Here is a 21,553-nt window from a genome sequence, read left to right as displayed (position 1 = left end):
GGGGAACAGGAAAGTTCCAGGAGGGCATCACAAACAATTTGAGCTGGATCCGGAAGGACAGATGAGTTTAAGCTGAAAAGTGAAGGACAGTCGTTCCCGGTGGAGAGAACCGAATGAGTCAAGGCGCGTTGGGACAGAGACCCTTGCCCGGCGTTGCAAGAGCACACAACCTGGGGCAAGGGGATTAACATCTCCGGCCCTTGGCTCAGAAACCTGTGGCAGTTACCCTAGCCTCGCGCTTGGGAAAACTGGAAAGGTCCGTGCTGCTTTCGCCAAGGCTCCTGCCCGGCCGTTACGGCAGGAAGCCCTGGGAGGCGCGCGGGAGGGCAGAAACTGCGAACCGCGCGCTCCACGACTGCACCCTCGGCTTACTGAAGTATACACTCCAGCTCCCAGGGAAAGAGTAAAGAAAAAGACCGGAAGGAAAGAAAGAAAAAAAAAAAAAAACACCCTCGGAGGCGGGGACGTGCGCGGCCTGAGTCCGGCCGGAGTGGCGCGCGGGCCTCGCGGCCACAGTGGTTCCGGGGCTAGCTGCCGGCGCGCTTCCCGCTGCCTTCCGGCCCCGCGCGGGGAAGCTGAGGCCGCGCTCCCACCTCCCCTCGGCGCAGCCTCGCACCTGCCGCCGCGTACCCGTCGCTGCTCCCGCTCTTCAGCGGCCGCGTGGTTTCGGCCTACCCAGCGGTCGGGCCACCTCCGCCCTCTCCGCCGTGACGAATCGGCGCCCGGCTGGCAAATTACCCAAATTCGGGGAGTTTTGAGAAACGTATGGGGCCTGAAAAAATCCTTGATTGTACTAAGCACCACCGCGTCCCCACTAGAAGACTTATTTTTCTTAAGAGAGTCGGTTGGGGCCTTGAAAGGAATTAAGAAGAGTGTTGAAAGTGCGAGCGCCGAAGCTCCGGACGCGAGGGGCGGGGCGTGCGCGGGACAAAGGGAAGCGAGGCCGGAGCTGCGGGCGTTTTTACTGCCCGCGGGTGAGTGTTTCCGACTGGGCTCGACTGGGTCGGGAGGGTGGTGAGGCGTGGGGTCCCGGCTTGGCCCGACCCCGAGTCCCCGGGGGTTGCTGGGGTTCAGGCTTGGCCGCGGCGCCAGAGCCGGGGGCCAGTTGCGGCCTCTCTGAGGCCTAGCGGAGCGAGGGTGGGGAGGGAGTGCCATCTGAGGCTCCTCCTGGGCGGCCAGATGTGCCCCTTCCACTAAGCCCGCGGAATTGGTCAGAGCACCTCTGCATACTCCTCTTTAGTAGAGTCGCTGGGAAAGTGCATCCTTCACACAAACCTAAAGGAAACGACCTCAGAGGAAGCCCTTGTGGCAAGCCAAGCCCGTGGTCCTCACCCCCGGGAAGGTGGTTTCCCCTCGGTTCAGGCAGCGACCTGAGGACTCGTGGTGTGGCTTAGAGTGAAGAGCGAAAGCTCGGAAACAGTTTGACCTGGGTTTGAAACCCAACTCTGGCACTTCCCTGGCTATGTGTCTTTAGACAAGTTACTTATACTCGCCGAGACTCCCTTTTTTCTCTGTAAAATGGGAATAGCAGTACACATCTCGTTGGTAGTTGTGACTGTTAAACCAGATGGTGTAAGTAGTAAGCCTGTCCCGTATAAGGTAGTCAACAGATACTTTAGGATTTTATGCCGGGCACCGGGCATGCATCCGGTGGTGGACAAATGTACAAGGTCGCTCTTGGAGTTTATAGTATCGCAGAGGAGATCAGTAATTTTAAAGTATTAGCAACAAAGTGTGACATATCAGGGAGCTTGTGGCAGTTATTGTCAGGGCTCCCCCCAGCAAGGCCTAGTGGGTGTTGACAGCCTACCTGAACTTGAGCAGGAAGGAAATCTGCACCAGACTCTGGTTTCTTGCCTGTTCCTTAAGGAGAGAGGGAGAGACCCAGGTTGGGCCATTGAGAAAATAAACGATTTCGTCCTGCGCCAGGCCTCTTATTCATAATGCTCCAGGAATTCCCTTAAAATGCAAAACAGAAGCAAAAAAATCATGCTTGTTTCACATAATGTTGGATGAAAGTACTCCAGTAGTCATAAAAGTTATTTGCCTTATTTCTAAAAATGAATGTTTGTCTCTTTGTACACACAGTGTGTGATGTATATTGAGGTGAGGAACAAGCTCACCTGTGTATGGTCATGTGGTGAGCTAGTAATACTAGGACAAAAGTAAGAATTGAGCTAGAAAAAAAGAAGACTTGAGCTAGGTACAGGGACTACAATAATAAATTAAATGGTCCCTGTTTCTAAGCAGCACACAGTATACCCACATTAACAGGTATAATACGATAGCATAGATCTGTGTAAATTGGTTAGGAGTACAGATGAGGAAGGAATTAATTCCGCACAGGTAATTTGTCAAAGTATATTTTGAAATGTATCCGTTGAGGAGATATATTTTGAAATGGGCCGAGAAGGGTAATAAGAGTTTTTCAGGTAGACTCTCAAAATTTATTCCCAGCAGTTATAAAGCTGATTACCTCTATAAGAGAATGTAAAGTTCACTGTCACACCAATTACCTTTTGCACTGCCTCCAGGAATAAAATGCTGCTCCATTTTAGTAGAAGTTGTTATCCTAAAAGGAAGGCAGAGCTGCGGCTGATCAGGGAGCTGTCAGTATCTGGTAGGCCTTGTTGAGGTGGACCCTGACAGTACATCACATTCTACTGTCACTGTATTTTTATCAGTCTGATTAAATGTTTACATGGCATCAGCAAAACGTTTTCCATACAAGGGGTGGCTCAGTATCAAAAAAAAAAAAAAAACGAAAAAACTTGCAAGTACATGTCTAATTTTACTTTTTAATATCCCCAGTAATTTTAGTCATTTAATTCAGATCAACCAAATGATCTAGAGAACTAGTAAAATATTAAAAAGGCTGGATTACTAGACGACAATGTACTTTTACTAAGAAATACCAATTAAACTACCCTATTCTTTAGGAAAACATTCTCTTATGCTTGCTGAGTTTTGATTATTTTTCTTTATTTTTCTTTTTTTTATTTTAGTGTCTCAGATTCATTCTTAAGGAACTGAGAACTTAATCTTCCAAAATGTCAAGTAAGTTTCATTTTTTATATTTATCAATCTATATTAATAAGAGACTAATGCCCTAGCAAATGGGAATTCCAAAATACTCTCATTTTTTTTTTCTTCAAAACAGGACCATTGGTAGTTTTGTTGCATAGTATTATATCTCAGTTGTTTACAAGAAGTTATTTATTTTCTTTCAAACAGAAAGACCATCTTATGCCCCACCTCCCACCCCAGCTCCTGCAACAGTAAGTTTTAATTTTCTTGTTAATGTAATAGCCAAGTCTGGCCTTGATACAAAAACCCAGATGTCTTCCAGTGACAGTCACTCAGTCATCACAGCAACAGGATGAAAAATTCAGCTAAAAAACAGCACTTCCTACTAAATAAAATAACTCTGCATCTTGCCTTGAACCAACCCCAACATTTAAAGAAACATACTACTGAAATGCCAACCTCCTATGCTCAGTTCTTTTTTTAATTGGGAATAAGTGACAGGTTTAACACTTCTTTCTTGTTAATCTCTATTAAGAGTCTTGAAAGTTAATATGAAATGAATGCTCGTTCTGGCATTTATTATTTTTAAGCCTAACCTTCAACTGGTTACGTTTTTCTCTCCTTGTTTGTATATAATTTTCATGTTAAATCAAACAATAAAGCTTCCAGTTCTGTAATAACTTATTGTAAATCTTTATTTTCAAGCTGTTCAAGTAAGGATTTCATTATCTGTGGGTCAGATCCTGCCATTTCACTTTACTCCATAAGTAATGTTTTATTGGATTGAGAATTGATATGTTTCAAAGTGCCTAAATGATAGTAGTGAACTAGTTTTTTTCACCCAGCAAGCTCTGGCCCAGCTTGGTCAGCATGTAAAATAATTGTCCAATCCACAGAACAGTTTTAACAGTAACCATTCAGGCCTTGCTGAAATGGATTTCTTGTTGTTTTTTTATTTAAAAACAAAAACAAAACACTGTTAACATTGACCATATCCTACAAAAGAAGTTCTTTAAAGCTGTTAGCCCTCCTTCCATAGTCCCTACCCCTAGATTTCTGGCTAGTTTACTAATTAGGTCCTTGTGTAATTTTGTTTTCTCCACTAGATAAACTAGTTTTACTTACCCTCAGATGTATGTTTTAGTTATGTTTATCAACAATTTATTTTTCCATAGTAAGATGCTTTTAAAAAGAGATACTGTATCACATCTTCTCAGCTCAATTTATATAACATACAGTTTCTAAAGTTACTTCTGGTAGATCTTAAAGTCCTGTGTTTGGTTTGTTTCCTTTCTTAAATCAAAGAACATTTCTTATGACCATCTCCTTGGCACTCTGCTAATGGCTATACAGGTGGAGTTGAACAATTGAGATTCCTGACCTCAAAGAGCTAACCATGTACTTCATTTTTGGAAATGGTATAATTGTAATATTTTAGTTTCGATTTTTTTTTAGTTCCCTTATTTTCTTACATTACCGCCTCATAATGTTGAATAGTGATTATCATTGCTTATGCAACTTTGAAGGTGTCGTTTTGACGCAAATACTGCCTCTGACAGCATATAATATCTTGAAAACAGACTTGATTTTTTGAGATAATAAAAATAGCTCAGAAATTAACCCTATGACTTCTTAAATGTAGAAAGGGATATTTTTACCTTTCTTGAGTCATACTTCTGTACCATTATAATCTCACATTTACACATAAACTACAGAAGACTAGGGGTTAGGACATCCAACAGAATGGATATTAAATGAGTTATCCTCCTTTCTTTTTTTTCCATTTCTTCTGCCACCACCATCACCACCTCCACCCACCACTACCACCCAAATGTACCACTCCAAGTAATATAAACTTCTTTTGTGCCTTTGATACTTCATCTGTGTTTTGCCTACTTATGTATGCTTGATTTGCGTCTTCTATAACTACATAGACTAGAAATTGATCAGTAGTTTTCTTCTAAAGAATATCAAATGTATTATCTGCTTGACTGTCTTTCTTTTGGACACTAAGCCTATGTGCAGTGGCATGTTTTAGAAAATTGTGTTTATAATAGCTACAGTTTAGTTGGGATGTGTTAAGTTTATTATATAATTCAGCATTGGTATTGTCAATTGCATGTTAAAATGAAATTACTGTCACTTGTTTTGATTGAGGTTCATTAGATAAAATACCTTACTTTCGGTCTCTCTTTGCTACATCCTTTTTATGCATCATACCTTGATTCTCATGAGCATTGGATGTCATTTTATTAATCACGAAGGGCACTGCTATATAAGAGCCCATTTGTGATCACATCAACACATAATTTACAAAAGCCAAGAATTCTGTTGCTCCAACGAGCAGTTGTGGTTTGAAAGAGCTAGGGCTGTCAGGAAACTAGATGAGAAAAGAATGTTCAAGTCTGTCTACTAGAAAAGTAGTTCACGTTAAAACTAAATGCAGAAATTGTTCATGATTGACCTGTGGAAGATGGATCAAAGAAGAGATGGAAGAGAAAGCCTATGAAAGAATGGATTAAAAAGATCAGACAGTACCCCCAGAATGAAATCCATGCATTTCTTACAAGTCTTTGTTTTGAAATCATGTATGTGACATCCATTGAATCCCACATATGTTCTTTTCTATTGACAACTTCTGACTTCCTGATTTGAATCTCTTCTCATTTCTCACACTGTATAAAATGATTTAAAGCTGTCTTTGAAAGTGATTCATTTCTTGTTTTTGTTTTTGGTAGATAATACATTGGCGGCATTCACATAACTGTCAAATAAATCATGTTTTGTTTTGCATGTAAAGTGTTCTCAGACTCCTAGCTTATCACATTTCAAGCTTTCCTATCTCAGACATATATCGCTAAGTTGTTATTTCATACTGTTGACCATAAAGTAACCCTGAATGTTTGAGACACCTCAGTGTATTGCTTATCCCAAAAAGCAAGCACACGTATTCACAATCACACGAACACCACTGGCCCCTGCAAAGAGACAGAAAGAGAGGGAAAAAAAAAAAAAACACACACAGACTGGTTTTCACTGAAAGAAAAAGAACAGTTAGAACACATCATTGCTTGTTTAAAATCAGGTTGCTTTTGCATGCCATATGCAGATCATTTTTCATTTCTGTGTTTTCCTCGTTTGAGCTCATTTCTCATTCGTGTTTTTGTCTCATTTGTTTCCATCAGCAAATGCCCAGCACACCAGGGTTTGTGGGATACAATCCATACAGTCATCTCGCCTACAACAACTACAGGCTGGGAGGGAACCCGGGCACCAACAGCCGGGTCACGGTAGGAGAATCAACTATTACAGCATCCAGCAAACAACTGGAATTGACCAGAAATGCCTTCAGAGTTAGGTCCTTTGAATCATCAGGACAGCCATTTAAAAAAAAAAAAATTTAACCTGGCTTTTAGACTATTTTAAATATTCATTGTACAATCTTACACTGAAAAATGAAAAAATAGTGAGATCTGGATATGTATATAGAAGAAAATAATTTATTCTGTTTGGTGGTTGGTAGCGATAAAGCCTTGGGCACTTAATGCTAATACTATATGTAGACAAACCTAGAATTTCCTATGGTTAAGATGCCCTTTTTGAGATGAAGAGTATCTTTCATTTAAGATAATTGGCATTAGGCTCAAGACCTTAGTTTCTTAATAAAGGCTGGGCTTACAGGCCTAGCTGCCCTACCAGTTTGAACTGCTGCACATAATTATTTGTCTTTTGGATTTAACAGTTGACCTAACTGAGATTCATTTCTCTCTAATTAAAAAGATTTTAATGTCACTTCAACGAATTGCAGAACAAAAGTTGAATGAAATTAATTTGAATGATCGGACTGTAGATATCTACAGCTAGAAGTGTGTTTATAATCCATAGGAAAAAGGATATAATTTCTGAAACTTAGGATGTTTCACTTAAGTGATCAGCCTAAGATACCAAAATTGGATGATGTAACTCAGACTTTCTATTTTATTTTATTTATTTATTTGTATTTATTTATTTTTTTAAAGAAAGAATTGGAGAATTCTATTGAAGCCAAATTTGAGGATTATAACCTGGGAAGAACATCTCAGAAAGCTCTGAGAATTGTTCCTCCCGTTAGAAGACTTTTTATTTTACAGTCATCTTAAAGTCCATTTAAGGAAGTTTAGGTACCAAAGAAACAAATAACTGTCAAAATGATTTACCAAAAATAAATAATAAATCCAAAAGCCAAATACCTACATACATTGGAATGTGGTATTGGTGAGAATTTATACAACCCAGAATGGCTGTAAACTTTTTAATACCTGGTTTTTGTTTGCTGTATTCATAAGTAGTTCAATTAGTGTGACTTCAAAAAAGCCCTCTCACCCTGTAGTCAAGCTAGAGCAGAAAGCTTGTACCTATCAAACTATATGTCTATCTTGGTAAGCATATTGCTTAGCTTGATAGGTTTTGTTTGTCTAAATTTTCATTGTTTCTGCATAATTTGTACCTCATAAGCATATCAAGTTTTATGTGCCATGCATATTTCATGGTATCTGAAAAGAATTCTGACAAAGTGTGTGAATGTATGCATTTCACAATGCATACAATTTTTATGTGCATCGGTACTTGTTTTTCCCTGGCCTGAATGTGTTTCACAAGTGTAACGGGTCACAAAGTTATCAAACGGTAAAGAACATTTTAATTTAAACAAGGAGTAGAATCGATTTTGGACCATTCATGTTAATACAGAAAATTATTCATGGGCAGTAAACAAAAGAATGATTACATTTCAATAGCTCTATACAGTCAGCTCTTGATTATCTGTGTTAATGGAAAAGAAATGGTGGTAACTGTAATATTAGAATCATTTGTATTTCAGTTTCTGTAAGCATTTTGTTCTTAACTTGGATGTATCTGTGGGATTCTTTGTTAACAAAGTGAGATCATTCAGTGGAGACTTACTAGGAGTAGGAAAGTGCAGTTCCTGTCCTGAGGCCTCGGCAAGTTGTCTGTTTCTCCCCATTCTTTCTTTCAGGTGTTAGAACCCAGTATTTGGGGCTAGGCACTAGCTTTAGGCTAGATTAGTATAGGAGGGCTGTTGAGCATGGAAACATTGATCTTCTGGTTCTTTATGGTTGTTTTCTTTGTATTATTGTTCTCTCAACACCAGAATGAAGTGTAATCAAAGTGCTCTCTAGACTTAACTTGAAGAGCCTAGAAAATGTGGAGGCTTTTAGCCTGTGTTAATCCTAGCCCCTTCAACTTCTAGTGACCTCTCAGGTCATTGAATCATTCTCTATGAAAATTAGTTATGCCTAAAGTTTTATACTACTATATATGTATAACTTAAACTCTGTTAGGACTCAGTAGATCTGATTTTGACCTTTATAAAAGTGTTACTCACCTGTGTGTTTTTTTTGGGGGGGGGGCTCCTCTTTGGCATTACTGTCTGCAAATCGCCTTAAGTCATTGATTTGAAGGAATGATTCGGTGACACCCTATGAATAGCTTCTTGTAGAGTCCACAGAACATCTGGTTTTCCCGATGACTCCAATACACTCGAATGGTTTTCAGACAATAAACATTTTATATATAGCATGTTGAAACCTTTTGGAGTGCTTATGGTAGCTATGATACGGAATTCACTTCTGGTGAGTTCTTCATCAGATGATGATTAACATTCTCAAGTACAGGTGTGAAGACAGATTAAGACAAAATGTTGAAAGTAGCTCATTTCTCTGCTTTAATGGAAATTCCATCCCCGAAGAAAACCTTAGATAAGATCCTACCAGAGAAACAGCTGAAAAATGGGAATAAACAACAAAAATCTCTGAGTAGCCACAATTTCACAAAATCATGGGCTTTATTCATAGGAGATTCCCAGGACCTTACTCTATTGTAAGCACAGTTTTAACAAGCATAGTTAGTTGTTTTCCCTCAACTCATTGCCAGTTGGAAAGAGGGACAGTTGCTGCTAGAGGTAGGTTTCCTGATAGCAGCAAGGAAAGGAACCACTAAAAAAGGAGACATGCCCTCCAAAAGCATAACCACCAGGCCATTTAATAAAGGGGCCAGCAGGTTTCATACCTCAAACTAGAGGATCATAGCAAAGCAGTGGTTATAATTGTGTTCAGTGCAGACTGCTTCTTTTTTCTTTTTTAAAGAATAATGTTTGAGAAATTGTAGAAAGATATCTGTTTGAGATGGTTAATAAATTAGGAGTGTTTAGTGATATAAACCTTTAATATCTTGAAAACCAGCTAGAATTTAACTATGTTGTTATTGTTTTGGGTTTGGTTTTGTTTTCCTTGTATTTGTAAATTGGTCAGTGTAATGAAAATACGACCTCAACATGTTCCTTTGGGAGAAAAGAAGAGAAATAAGCAAATTCATTGTTATAAAATACAGTTCTTTGAAAAATATCAAAGAGCAAATATTACTGTAATTTGTTTTTCAAGTTTTAATTTCACATATTAAAGCATAGACCTTTTAGAATTCTTTACCTCTTTTTTAAAAAATTGTTAACAGTGGTCTACCAACTTCAATTATTGGCACAATTCCAACTTTATTTGTAACCCACTTCATGCAATTCTGAAGGTTTGTGTTGGATATAAGTTGGAAGTGCTCTCTAATAACTTTATGAAGAATCAGACTTTTATGTGTTTCTTGCTCTGAACTCATGACATAAGGTTAGCTTTGTAGAAATCCCCCCCCAACCCCAGAGAACTCCTACAGCCCTGAGACAGATCTAGAGGCTGTTCATACCACCACTGTTGACAGTTTCCATCCCCCATGGCTCACTTCACCCCGTTGCCCACTGCTAGCTAAAAACAGAGTCTATCTACATGAGCATCAGCATGAGGTGTGCTAAGAATACGTGGGAGGAGTGGAAAGAGGGGAATACTGCTTCAGAGGAGAAATACGTTCTGATAAGTTCACGTGTGGAGAAGCAGAGAGGAAGCAGAGTTAACTGACAAGTATGGAGGGAGGGAGGGAGACGCTCCTCACAGGAAGAAGGAGCACTGTTGGAAAGTGGTGGAAGCAGGTACCAACACACTATTCCCGGAGCCCTTGCATGAAAAATAAGGTTGATTGGGGGTCTCAGCCCAGAATGGAGGGGTTTCCCTCCGGTTTTACCACAACAGCAACATCAGGGCAAGGGAACAAAATGGCACCTTAGTTTTCTTGCAAGAATTTGCTGATTCCTGTCTCTTGGTCATTAGAGTGAAGCCAGCTCTTCTTCCCCCCAGCCTGGAAAGGAGGTTCAGTATCAGGAGTCTCCCAGAAATTTGGGAGAAACAAATGTGATTCAGCCATCATTGATTCTGGGTCCTTGATCAAATGCAGCCGTGCGTGTAGAGCTGAGGGTAGGTTCAGCCCCAGCGCTCCCTCGTTGGAGGTGTGGGGGTGCCCACTGGGAGCTATCTGGTATCTTGCCTAGATTTAGCTTTTAGAAAGAGCTGATCTCTCCTCTTTCTTTCCCTTTTTTCCTTCCCTCACCCACTTTCTTCTTTACCTTTTTAAAAACTATTTTTCAGTCTCCTCGCCTCCTGTTCTTCTGTTTTCCTTCCCCTTTCTTTCTGTGTCTTCCTCACAAAACCAGCATTTTTTAAAAATTAAATGGAGTTTCTTGATATAAGGTCTCAAAAGTAACTTAATCAGGCCCTGTTTCTGCCATTTCTCTGTTCCTGGTAAACTTGTTCACTCCTCCACTTTGATTAGGAATAAAAAAAGGAATGACTTCAGTTCACACTTCCTGATCTCCTTTATTAAAAAAAAACACTAGATATGGGCGTAGAACCTTCAGAACATTAAAATCTCTAGTCATAATAAAGGAGCTACGAAGGGTTTTTTCGTTTTCCATTTTTGAACCTAGGAAGTAGGGTTTGCGGTGGTGGCGGTTGTTCGTGTGGAGGTGCGTTCCTGATATGGTGCAAATAGTAAATAGTCCCCTGTAGGCAGTATGAGGTGTGGTAAGTGCTGAACGAGTTCAGCTTCTGGTGAGGTAATCAAGTGTTGACTGTATGTGTAATGGTAAATTAAGTAAAATAAAAGGGTGCCAGGTAATGTCCTAAACGTGGGACATCTGATATATAACCATATATTTTCGATGTAATGAATTATTGTGTAATATTTTATTCTTACAGCCAGGTTGTCAAAGCAGTGGCAATAAACTGCTAAGTAATGTATTAAAAAATTATGTGCCTAAAGTCATTTTCTTTATTTTCTTCTGATGTGAACATTTCTGAATTTGCAGTGATAGGTATTTTCAGTGGAGAAAATATAAGAATCTTGTATCCATGGACGAGTAGAAGAAAGGCGCATTAGCATTTTTTAAGGGACTCTCTTTTCAGTTTGCTGGTGAACTTCTTGCAATTGAGTAATGAATGTATTTAACTCTTTCCTAGGCGTCCTCTGGTATTACGATTCCAAAACCCCCAAAGCCACCAGATAAGCCGCTGATGCCCTACATGCGGTACAGCAGAAAGGTAGGTGCTCAGGAGCCAGAAAGGAGTGAGGACTGCCGTCTTTGCTCTTGGCTTTATGTCAGGTTTCAGATTGGCTTAGCCAGCTTTTTTGTGCAGAGTCAGAGGAAAAGATACAGAATTGCAGTTTTTAAAGAAATTAGTTCTGATTTCCGAATTCCAGAACTAAAATCCAACAAGAACATGATTAAATAAACAGTTAAAATACTTAAAGCAGAGTTACATAGCCAATGTTACTTATGTAGTCTTTTGGAGAATATTTAATGACATAAGAAACACGTTTAGTGAAAAAAGGAATGCAAGACTACATGTACTAGTATCTTATTTTTATAAAAATAATAGCAAATACATGTTACTTTGAATTTTAAAAAAGCCTAGAAGACAATGGTTATCTCTAAACAATAAGCGTATGGTAATTTTTATTTTCTTCATACTTCCTTGAATTTTTCCTCTTTTTTTTTTTGGTGATGAACCTCCATTACTCTTTTTTTGTTTTTTGTTTTTTGGTTTTTTTTAACATCTTTATTGGAGTATAATTGCTTTACATTGTTGTGTTAGTTTCTGCTGTATAACAAAGTGAATCAGCTATACGTATACATATATCCCCATATCCCCTCCCTCTTGCGTCTCCCTCCCACCCTCCCTATCCCACCCCTCTAGGTGGTCACAGAGCACCGAGCTGATCCCCCTGTGCTATGCGGCTGCTTCCCACTAGCTATCTGTTTTCCATCTGGTAGTGTATATATGTCAGTACTACTCTCTCACTTCGTCCCAGCTTACCTTTACCCTTCCCCGTTCCTCAGGTCCATTCTCTATGTGTGCGTCTTTATTCCTGTCCTGCCCCTAGGTTCATGAGAACCTTTTTTTTTAAGATTCCATATATATGTGTTAGCATACGGTATTTGTTTTACTTTTTCTGACTTACTTCACTCTGTATGACAGACTCTAGGTCCATCCACCTCACTACAAATAACTCAGTTTCGTTTCTTTTTATGGCTGAGTAATATTCCATTGTATATATGTGCCACAGCTTCTTTATCCATTCATCTGTCAATGGGCACTTAAGTTGCTTCCGTGTCCTGGCTGTTGTAAATAGTGCTGGAATGAACATTGGGGTACATGACTCTTTGAATTATGGTTTTTTCAGGGTATATGTCCAGTAGAGGGATTGCTGGGTCATATGGTATGAACCTCCATTACTCTTAAAATAACAAGTATAACTGTTATCTTTATTAAAGACAAGAGCATTTATTGATTTTCACCACTATTTAGAAATTTTAAAATTTTTGGTCAGAATTATTATACATGTATTTGACAATATGGTGTATTGTATTATGCAGAGTAACCACATTCCTCCTAAACTCTCGTGAATTTTTAGAAAGACATAAGACTATGTTATTGCGTTAGCTCATCATAAGTGTCTGCAGTGATTGGAGATATCTGAGATCTGCCTTAAAGTAACCTGACAGAGGACCCGATAATTATTGCAGCAGGCTGAAGAGAACACGGGGATTTGACACTATTGCCTCTGCCTTTGTTGATGATTGAAGGTTTCTATAATAAAAAGTATTTTTAAAGGTCTTTATTTTTAGGCATCAGTACTGAAATCTCAACTGTTTGTCCTTTTCAAGGTCTGGGACCAAGTAAAGGCTTCCAACCCTGACCTAAAGTTGTGGGAGATTGGCAAGATTATTGGTGGCATGTGGCGAGATCTCACTGATGAAGAAAAACAAGAATATTTAAACGAATACGAAGCAGAAAAGGTAGAATGGGACTATAGAGATGGGTACGATAGAAAATTCATGAACACTTGCCTTATTATTTATAAAAGAAACATAAGATCTAATCAGACAGCTGAGTCATTGTCTGCCTGGGTCAAGTCACTTAATTCCTCTAAGACTTCAGATCCCTTGTCTGTAAAAAAAAAAAAAGGAGATCATTATCATGTCTTTTGATATTCAAATGAGGTAATATAAGTATTCATTGTAACCTGCAAAATGTCAATTCTAAAACAAAACATTTGAATTTCAGATAGAGTACAATGAATCTATGAAGGCCTATCATAATTCCCCCGCGTACCTTGCTTACATAAATGCAAAAAGTCGTGCAGAAGCTGCTTTAGAGGAAGAAAGTCGACAGAGACAGTCTCGCATGGAGAAAGGAGAACCTTACATGAGCATTCAGCCTGCTGAAGATCCAGATGGTAAAAAAAAAAAAAAAAAAAAAATAGCGGGGCTTTGTTTATGCTTTCTCTGAGAATTAAAATATGAGAAATCTCTTAAGTTTTATTTCCTATTCTAAGTGGAAACAAAGCATAGTATAGTGCCATTTCAATATTTTGAATAATTTGAATAATTATTTTGATTAATATTTGTATGTGAACTTCCCAAAGATAAAGAAACACCCCTTTTAGTGTAGAAGATAGCAAAAACTACCTATCGTTTATCAAAATCTTTGTACTCAGAATGCATGGAAGGTTTTTTAGTCACAATCAGAATTTTACCTCAACTGCTTTTAAAAAGTTGAATGCCTTCAAGTTATATTCTACTTTCTTATTGGTTCCCTAAATTGGCTGAGTTAAAGGCTCTTAAGGGAGAAAGTTAATGAGTGGGAAGAGGCATTATGAACTTTCTTTTCTAGTTAATTCAGAAATCCAGCTAGAATTTATAAATACAACTCATGATGACACTTAGGAGGGTGCACACCTACAAACTTTATACACGCACACAACCCCGCACACAGAGCAGAGCTTCCTAGTTGGCATTCCGTGAAGAGTTTGCAGGTACGCTTTTGTACCTCTGGTTGGTTCTCTGTAACCATGCAGGGTCTGAAGCTGCAAGGAGCTTCAGAGCTAGCCACCTCCAGCTGTGAGTATACTCATCCACATAGCAAGCATGCTATACAAATAATATTTTCTTCGTGTACTGCCATGATGTGGAAAAGGTTGGAAGCTCTAGCTACAAGCAACAAAAACATCTAGAAAATAATTTAAGATCCCATTTTAAAGAAGTAGTAGTAACAAAGAAAAAGCTTGTAAGACCTTAAAGAAGAGACCTTTAAGAAAGGAAGCAGTAATACCACCTAAAGACATGAATAAACTGGTATACTTAAAAGGAGAGAAAAACAAAAATGAGTTTTTAAAAGAAAGGACTGGGGTATTGACAAATATTCTCATAAATACAAAATATAATATGGAAAATAGGGAATAGAAACAATATAGCATGTTAAGCAGAATCATCAGTGCTAAAGACACAGTAGTGTAAGCAAACTTTAGTTGCTCAAATTGGATAATTAGTGCAAGAAAATATACAGAGCTAAAAAAATAGAAGATCCAGTCTATAAATAATTGGAAGGATGGAGGTCAGTAATAATCGGAAACAAAAGCTAGCAACATAGAAGACGTAAGTAGAAATCAGTTGAAGTTTTCACAGGTGAAAGGTAACAGCAGGAACACTGAGAAGGACTGAAAGAGCTTCACTTAGGAACAGTCTTCAAAGAGAGTCCTTTTCTCTGTTTCTCAGACTTCTGCCCATTATGTTTTTTAAGTTTAAAATAGGATATTAGAGCTGCTAGTAAGAAAGGATGGAAATAGTTAAGATACCAGGGTAAGAATGACTTTAGACCTTGGACCTTATCCCTCAGAACTGAGTAGAAAGAGGAAGACTTGGGAGGTGGAAATGTACATAAAACCAAGAGAAAGGCAGCACATCCACGAGTACAACAGCTGCTCACTTTAACAAAGAAGACCTAGAAGGCCTACAAAGCATACGTAGTTATCCACACAAGACAGTGAAGTCTTTTTTAACTGACATTTTAGAAAGAGAATATTCATGAAATAAAGTAAATACCTGGTGATTAGAAAATATAAACCTACCCCCCCCCAAAAAAAAAAAAACAGACAACTAAAGTGCAAAGAAAGGCCCAGATTTTTAAGACTTTATTTCCCCTACCAGTCCAGTTCGTAGCAGTGGTGTTTCTGGTAATAAGAGTTTTAGGAACTACTTAAGCACCAAAATTAAGGGACGTGCTAAACTGACATAGCAGAACAATTTGAGCCTTTGTAGCAGTTTCCTAAAGTGTGGTCCCCCACCTCTGACGGCACACTAAGATGGTTAGTTGGTTCAGAGAGGAATTTTTGTTTTAATGTGTATTGCTTAAGAGGAAGCTTTTTTTTTTAAGTTGATTTAAATAAAAATATTAAGTAAATAATGGCACAGGTTGTTAGCAGATACATCAAAAACTGGTAGTGATAGAGCAAAGGTAATAGCTATTAAGAATAAGCTTGTAAACCAGATCCATACTATATGCATATGCACTTGAGTGGAAGAAAACAGCATGTAATATACCTTCATACACTGACAACAAATGTATATGTGTGTAAATTGATAAAAATTAAAAGTGAAATTTAGAATTAAACGTTTTTAAGGCTTTAGTGGTATTTTAATCTTATAAAATATATATGCCCATCTGGGAAACTGAATATTGCTAGAGATAATGTTTTCTCTGCAGTGGGCATTTTCCTTACTTCAAAGTGCTACAGTGACAAAGACACCACCCAGTTCCTATGTATCATCAGTTGTAAAAGCCTTAAATTACTACCCCAAAAGTGAGACATTTGGCAAAATCTGTTTTGCTCTCAGTGCAGCCTTCATGTTGATTTCCAGGCCAAAGACACATGGTTGTATTTCATTTGTGTTTCAGGCAAATCTTCCCAGATGCACATCATAACTTAAAGATTTATTTTACATTTTGTTAAACCAGTGAGGGCCATGACTCCTTGGTAACTAAGTGTTAACGTTGCACTCTCCTGATGATGGTAGTTGGTGACCTAACTTCCAGGTCCTTTTGTTCATTCCAGATTATGATGATGGCTTTTCAATGAAGCATACAGCTACCGCCCGTTTCCAGAGAAACCACCGCCTCATCAGTGAAATCCTTAGTGAGAGTGTGGTGCCAGACGTTCGGTCTGTCGTCACAACAGCTAGAATGCAGGTCCTCAAACGACAGGTCCAGTCCTTAATGGTTCATCAGGTAGAGTCACAAAACATTTTATTATGCCACAGGTGCCAGGTGACCTGATCCTATACCATGCATCAGTGTGCCTGTTAAATATTTATGTTCAGTCTGACCTGTTCCTGATTCAGGGAAGAGGCTGGAGGGAGTAGACCTTTCCCAGAGATTTAATAAGTTTGTCATTAAAACTGTAACGTAGAGCCTTTTGACAGAAAGCGTATCCGTTAAGAATTTTGAGACATCCTGTCAGCTCTTACTGATGTACTAAATATTTTTTTTCCAAAAAATTGCTGAGGCCTGAAACAGTATCTCCAACATATACTTATTAATCAGTCATTCCCTCTATGCTGCATTTTACATTTTTAAAATCTTAGCTATACATTATGTAATAAATAAATTAAAACTTCAAAACATTTATCACACTATGCGAATGTGTGGACCGTTAAAAAAGAGACATTTTCTGTGTTTGAATTTGCTTTAGAGAAAATAGTTCAGTAGTAACAAAACCTGATCTTATGTTTTACAGCGAAAACTAGAAGCTGAACTTCTTCAAATAGAGGAGCGACACCAAGAAAAGAAGAGGAAATTCCTGGAAAGCACAGATTCATTTAACAATGAACTTAAAAGGGTATACATTTAATGTGTTAACTATACTTTTATCACTGTGTCTGTTACTTTTTTTTCCCTCTTTCTTTTTTCCAAAATAGTGTTTTCATGGAACGTTGTTCACTTTGAAACAGGGTTAACTTTGCTATAACTGGCAAGGTCTTTGCTTTATGAAATGATTTCCATTTTCTGGCAGAGTTGCAATAGGTTTGAAATATCATATAGTACACACATATGTACTAGGCCTTAGACTCTAGGACCCTCTGAGGGTTTCATTTAAACTCTCTTGCAGTTGTGAAGTATTTTCATTTCATTGCAGTTTATTCATCAAACGTCTCCATTAGCTGTAGTTCACAGTTTGCACTTTGTATGAAAACAAGTAAATCTAGTGTTTGGCCGCCTGAAATATAAAATGGAAGTTTTGAGTATCATCCAGAACTTTCAGCATTGTCTCACCGGCTGTTCTGTAATACTTGATGTTATGTGGCGTGGGAGGGCAACTTTCCTGTAGACACAAGAGCTTCCGAGAGGACATGGAACCCATGTTTTTTTCTGCCGTATAAATGTATATAGTTCTTAGCCAAGAAAACCCGCTTTTAAAACAATTTCTCTGGTTCAGAGATTGTAAGAAAAGAACGTGACTAAGAGAGTTTTTTGGGTTCTGTTTTCTGACTGCTAGTTGTGTGGTTTGAAAGTAGAAGTGGATATGGAAAAAATTGCAGCTGAAATTGCACAGGCCGAGGAACAGGCTCGCAAAAGGCAGGAGGAAAGGGAGAAAGAGGCGGCAGAGCAAGCTGAGCGCAGCCAGAGCAGCATTGTTCCCGAGGAGGAGCCGGCAGCTAATAAGACCGAAGGAAAGAACGAGGACGAGAGTGTTCCGATGGAGACAGGTAACCGTTCAGTTGATATCGAAGTACATGTCGAGGGCTTTTACAGCTGTCCTCAGTTCTGCTTTTCCTTTCTCAGTGCTTTTCAGAAGTCACTCTGTTGATCTTGCCTCTTGAATTGTTCTCCATATGACCTACCCATCTCTTTCAAAACCTTAATCTCTTATAGGAGAGTCCACTGAAAATGTTGGTATTGGTACAAAACAGCAGTGGTGTGTTGTCTTTAGTCTTGCTGTGTGAGGTCTTGGTTGTTTGCCCAGATTGAGTCATGTCCTTTGCTGGGAATATAAAGTATAATGGTTTAATGGTTAAGGATACTGGCCCGGGAGTCAGACAGATCTGGGTCTAATACTGCTTCACCATTTGCTAGCGCTGTGACTTTGGGTAAGTTATTTAATTTCAGTTTCCTCATTTGCACGTATTCTAGCACCTGCCTCTGAGAGTGAGTTCCCAAGGATAAATGTACATAAAATCATCATTACTGCACTTGACATGATATTGGCACTCAGTATTTTAACGTTTATTGCTAAAATTGTTTAAACAAGATGTGGTCATTGCTCTTAAGATCAGTGTCGTCTCTGGTGTCCTAGAACGGGGTTAGGCAAATAAAACCTGCAGGCCAAATCCTGCCTGCCACCTGCTTTTGTAAATAAAGTTTTGTTGGAACCGTTTATTTACGTATTGTCGGTGGCTGCTTTGGGGCTACAACAGTATAGTTGAGTAGTTGCAACTGAGACTACCTGGCCCACAAAACCTGAAATATTTACTATCTAGCCTTTATAGAAAGCATTTGTTAACCCCATCCTGGAACAATTCATACTTCTACTGATTTTCCTGATTAAAAGCATTCCTCAAGGAAAACAGTAACACAGCTTACATGAAGTACTGATTAAATCGATTATTGCTTGAAATTTTGAGATCACTCTACTTTCTGGCACTGTTTTGACCCTGCCCAGTGCACTGTGTAATAAACAACTGAGCTGAAAGTATGGGAAACACAATCAAAGTCTCCCTGGACCATCACTACAAGAAGTGAGAAGGACCATAGTCATACTTGGTGCTCAACTGACAACTTCTGATTTGACATCTGGAAAACATTAAGTAGAATATAGTATCTTTACCAGATATTTCTACAGAATGTGATTCAACAGATTAACATTTCAGATAGTCAGATTTTAAGTTTTATTATCTGAACCTTTCTCTGTTTTGTGTGAACATGTTTTTTATCTTAACAGATTTGGAATGTGAACACATTTTGTGGTTAAAACAAGAGCTTGAGAATTAGAGCATGGTTCTTTGGCTCATTTTGCAGCTAGAATACTCAGCCTTGCCTCTGTTTTGTCATCTATGAATGAGCATGCCTAGGTCTTTACTCAGATTTCATCCTTCTAGCTGAAGGAAAACAACTGAAGAAAATTGTTCTGAAGACTATTAGAGCAATAACAGAAAACAGCCCAGCGTGACTTGTAACAAAGTACTTTAAATATCAGCCTTATACCATTTCCATACCTGCTTTCTCACGCATTAAATCCAAGCAGTTCACAACAGCACTGTCCAATAGAAATGAAATATAAGTCACTGTGTAATTATAAATTTTCTACTACTAACATTTTTTAAATGAAATCTTCTTTTTTTTTTTTTTTTTTTTTTTTTTGCGGTACGTGGGCCTCTCACTGTTGCGGCCTCTCCCATTTCGGAGCACAGGCTCCGGACGCGCAGGCTCAGCGGCCATGGCTCACGGGCCTAGCCGCTCCACGGCATGTGGGATCTTCCCGGACTGGGGCACAAACCCGTGTCCCCTGCATCAGCAGGCGGACTCTCAACCGCTGCACCACCAGGGAAGCCCAATGAAATCTTTTAAGTGAAATTAATTTTAATAAGTCTTCAAAATCCGGTGTGTATTTTTAGAGTTAGAGCACATCAAAATTTGGAAGCTAAATTTTCAGCAGAAATACTTGATCTGTATTTAGATTTCAAAATTTACAGTTAAAAAGTAGATTGTTTCCAAATCCCAAATTGTTTTAAACCTGCTGAAAGTTCTTTCCTCGGTCACACGTGCTCATATCAAGTGCTTAGTAGCCATATGTGGTGAGTGGCTGCCTTATCATCGGATGCTGCAGCTCTGGACTGTCAGCATAATTAGAAGAGGGAATTTTTGTATTGGAACTAACAGTGACAAATGTGTGATTACAGAGGAGACACACCTTGAAGAAACGACGGAAAGCCAACAGAATGGTGAAGAAGGCACGTCTACTCCTGAGGACAAGGAGAGTGGGCAGGAGGGGGTGGACAGTCTGGCAGAGGAAGGGACCAGTGATAGTAACACTGGCTCAGAGAGCAACAGTGCAACCGTGGAGGAAGCTTCAACAGACCCGGTACCAGAAGACGGGAAAAAAGAATAAATGTTGCCTTGTTTTATGTGTCCTAAATACTTTTTTAAATGAAAAAATGTTTTTTGAGTTTTAATGGTGTTATGTGGTTTGTGTATTAATTTTTTTCTTGTCCATATCACACCACCAAAGGATTTTGGACCATTTAGCATCATGAGCTGAATGGCACAGTCACCTTTCTTAAGCGGGAAGAAGATGGTTCTTTTCTTTGGATCTTGTTTCTAGCCCTCAACTGTTGAAAGCCTCAGAATTTAAATTAATTGAGAAAATGCCCACCTCTTTTAGAGAATTATCCTTTGATGCTGCAGAATCTACTCTTACAAATGCCTTCCTACAGCTCACTTGGGTGCTTACCAAAGCCATAGCTTTAAACCTTCCCAGTCCCCATCAACAGCTTCCTGAAGGGCCCCTTTCCTGTTTACTTCCACAGAGAGTAGGTTCTTGAAAACATAGTCGTGTGAGTTCACTTACCCTTTTTTAATTTTGAATCAATGTCAGATACCAAGAGTTGTGTTAAGGTGTTTAGTGTACCTGCAGCCACACTTGGATTGTATTGATCCAGAAATAGTCTTCATAGTTACTGGCTTATGAAATAGTCATTAAAGTGAACATGACACATATACATTTATCTATACTGCCTTTTGTTATAATTAATATTGGATATGTTCTGGTGAATTCATCCCTATTGTACAGGAGGGGGAAATAACTTTTTTACCAAGTTTTCCAAAGACAGAATAGATCACAAAGCTGAAGGAATTGAATATTCTTGCAATGGAGGAAGTAACTTCAAAATGATTAGCCCATTCTAGAAGAAAAACAGCTGGGAATTAAGTTCATCCACTGGAAATTGTTTTACAATAATCAAAACATTTAAAACCTCAAGGCTCAGGATCCCATAGATCAGAGCCTACCTTTTTGATAAACTCTTAGTAAAGTCTTAGAGACCAGAAGCAAGATAGTTTGTGACACATGCATTCCAAAAACTAGAATAGATTTTTACTGAATAGTGGTATAACTGGTGGTATATGTTTCTTAAAGGTCCAAATGCAATAAAAAAAAATGGAAAAAAGAGTCTCAGTGTTTTTAATGCACTAAATATTTTTATGCAACACAAGCTTGTAACTTCGTTATTATAATGTAGTGACAGTAGGGAGTGGCCTCTCAC

At 38.8% G+C, this 21,553-nt stretch overlaps 1 protein-coding gene across 1 annotated transcript; it reads left to right on the top strand.

Annotated features, from left to right (window-relative positions):
- The first annotated feature begins 898 nt into the window (after positions 1-898).
- SMARCE1 (SWI/SNF related BAF chromatin remodeling complex subunit E1) lies at positions 899-20,464 on the top strand. The gene is made up of 11 exons (XM_082605041.1): positions 899-974; positions 3,006-3,057; positions 3,235-3,278; positions 6,213-6,317; positions 11,415-11,495; positions 13,124-13,255; positions 13,524-13,695; positions 16,351-16,523; positions 17,032-17,133; positions 17,791-18,001; positions 20,192-20,464. The coding sequence occupies exons 2-11, from the start codon at positions 3,051-3,053 to the stop codon at positions 20,398-20,400; spliced, it is 1,236 nt and encodes a 411-aa protein (XP_082461167.1). The 5' UTR covers positions 899-974; positions 3,006-3,050; the 3' UTR covers positions 20,401-20,464.
- Positions 20,465-21,553: the final 1,089 nt, after the last annotated feature.

The sequence above is a fragment of the Mesoplodon mirus genome (assembly GCF_964341445.2).
Source record: "Mesoplodon mirus genome assembly, chromosome: 18".
NCBI classification, from domain to species: Eukaryota; Metazoa; Chordata; class Mammalia; order Artiodactyla; family Ziphiidae; genus Mesoplodon; species Mesoplodon mirus.
The sequence above is the reverse complement of the archived record's forward strand: the minus strand, read 5'-3'. Positions and strand labels throughout refer to the sequence as shown.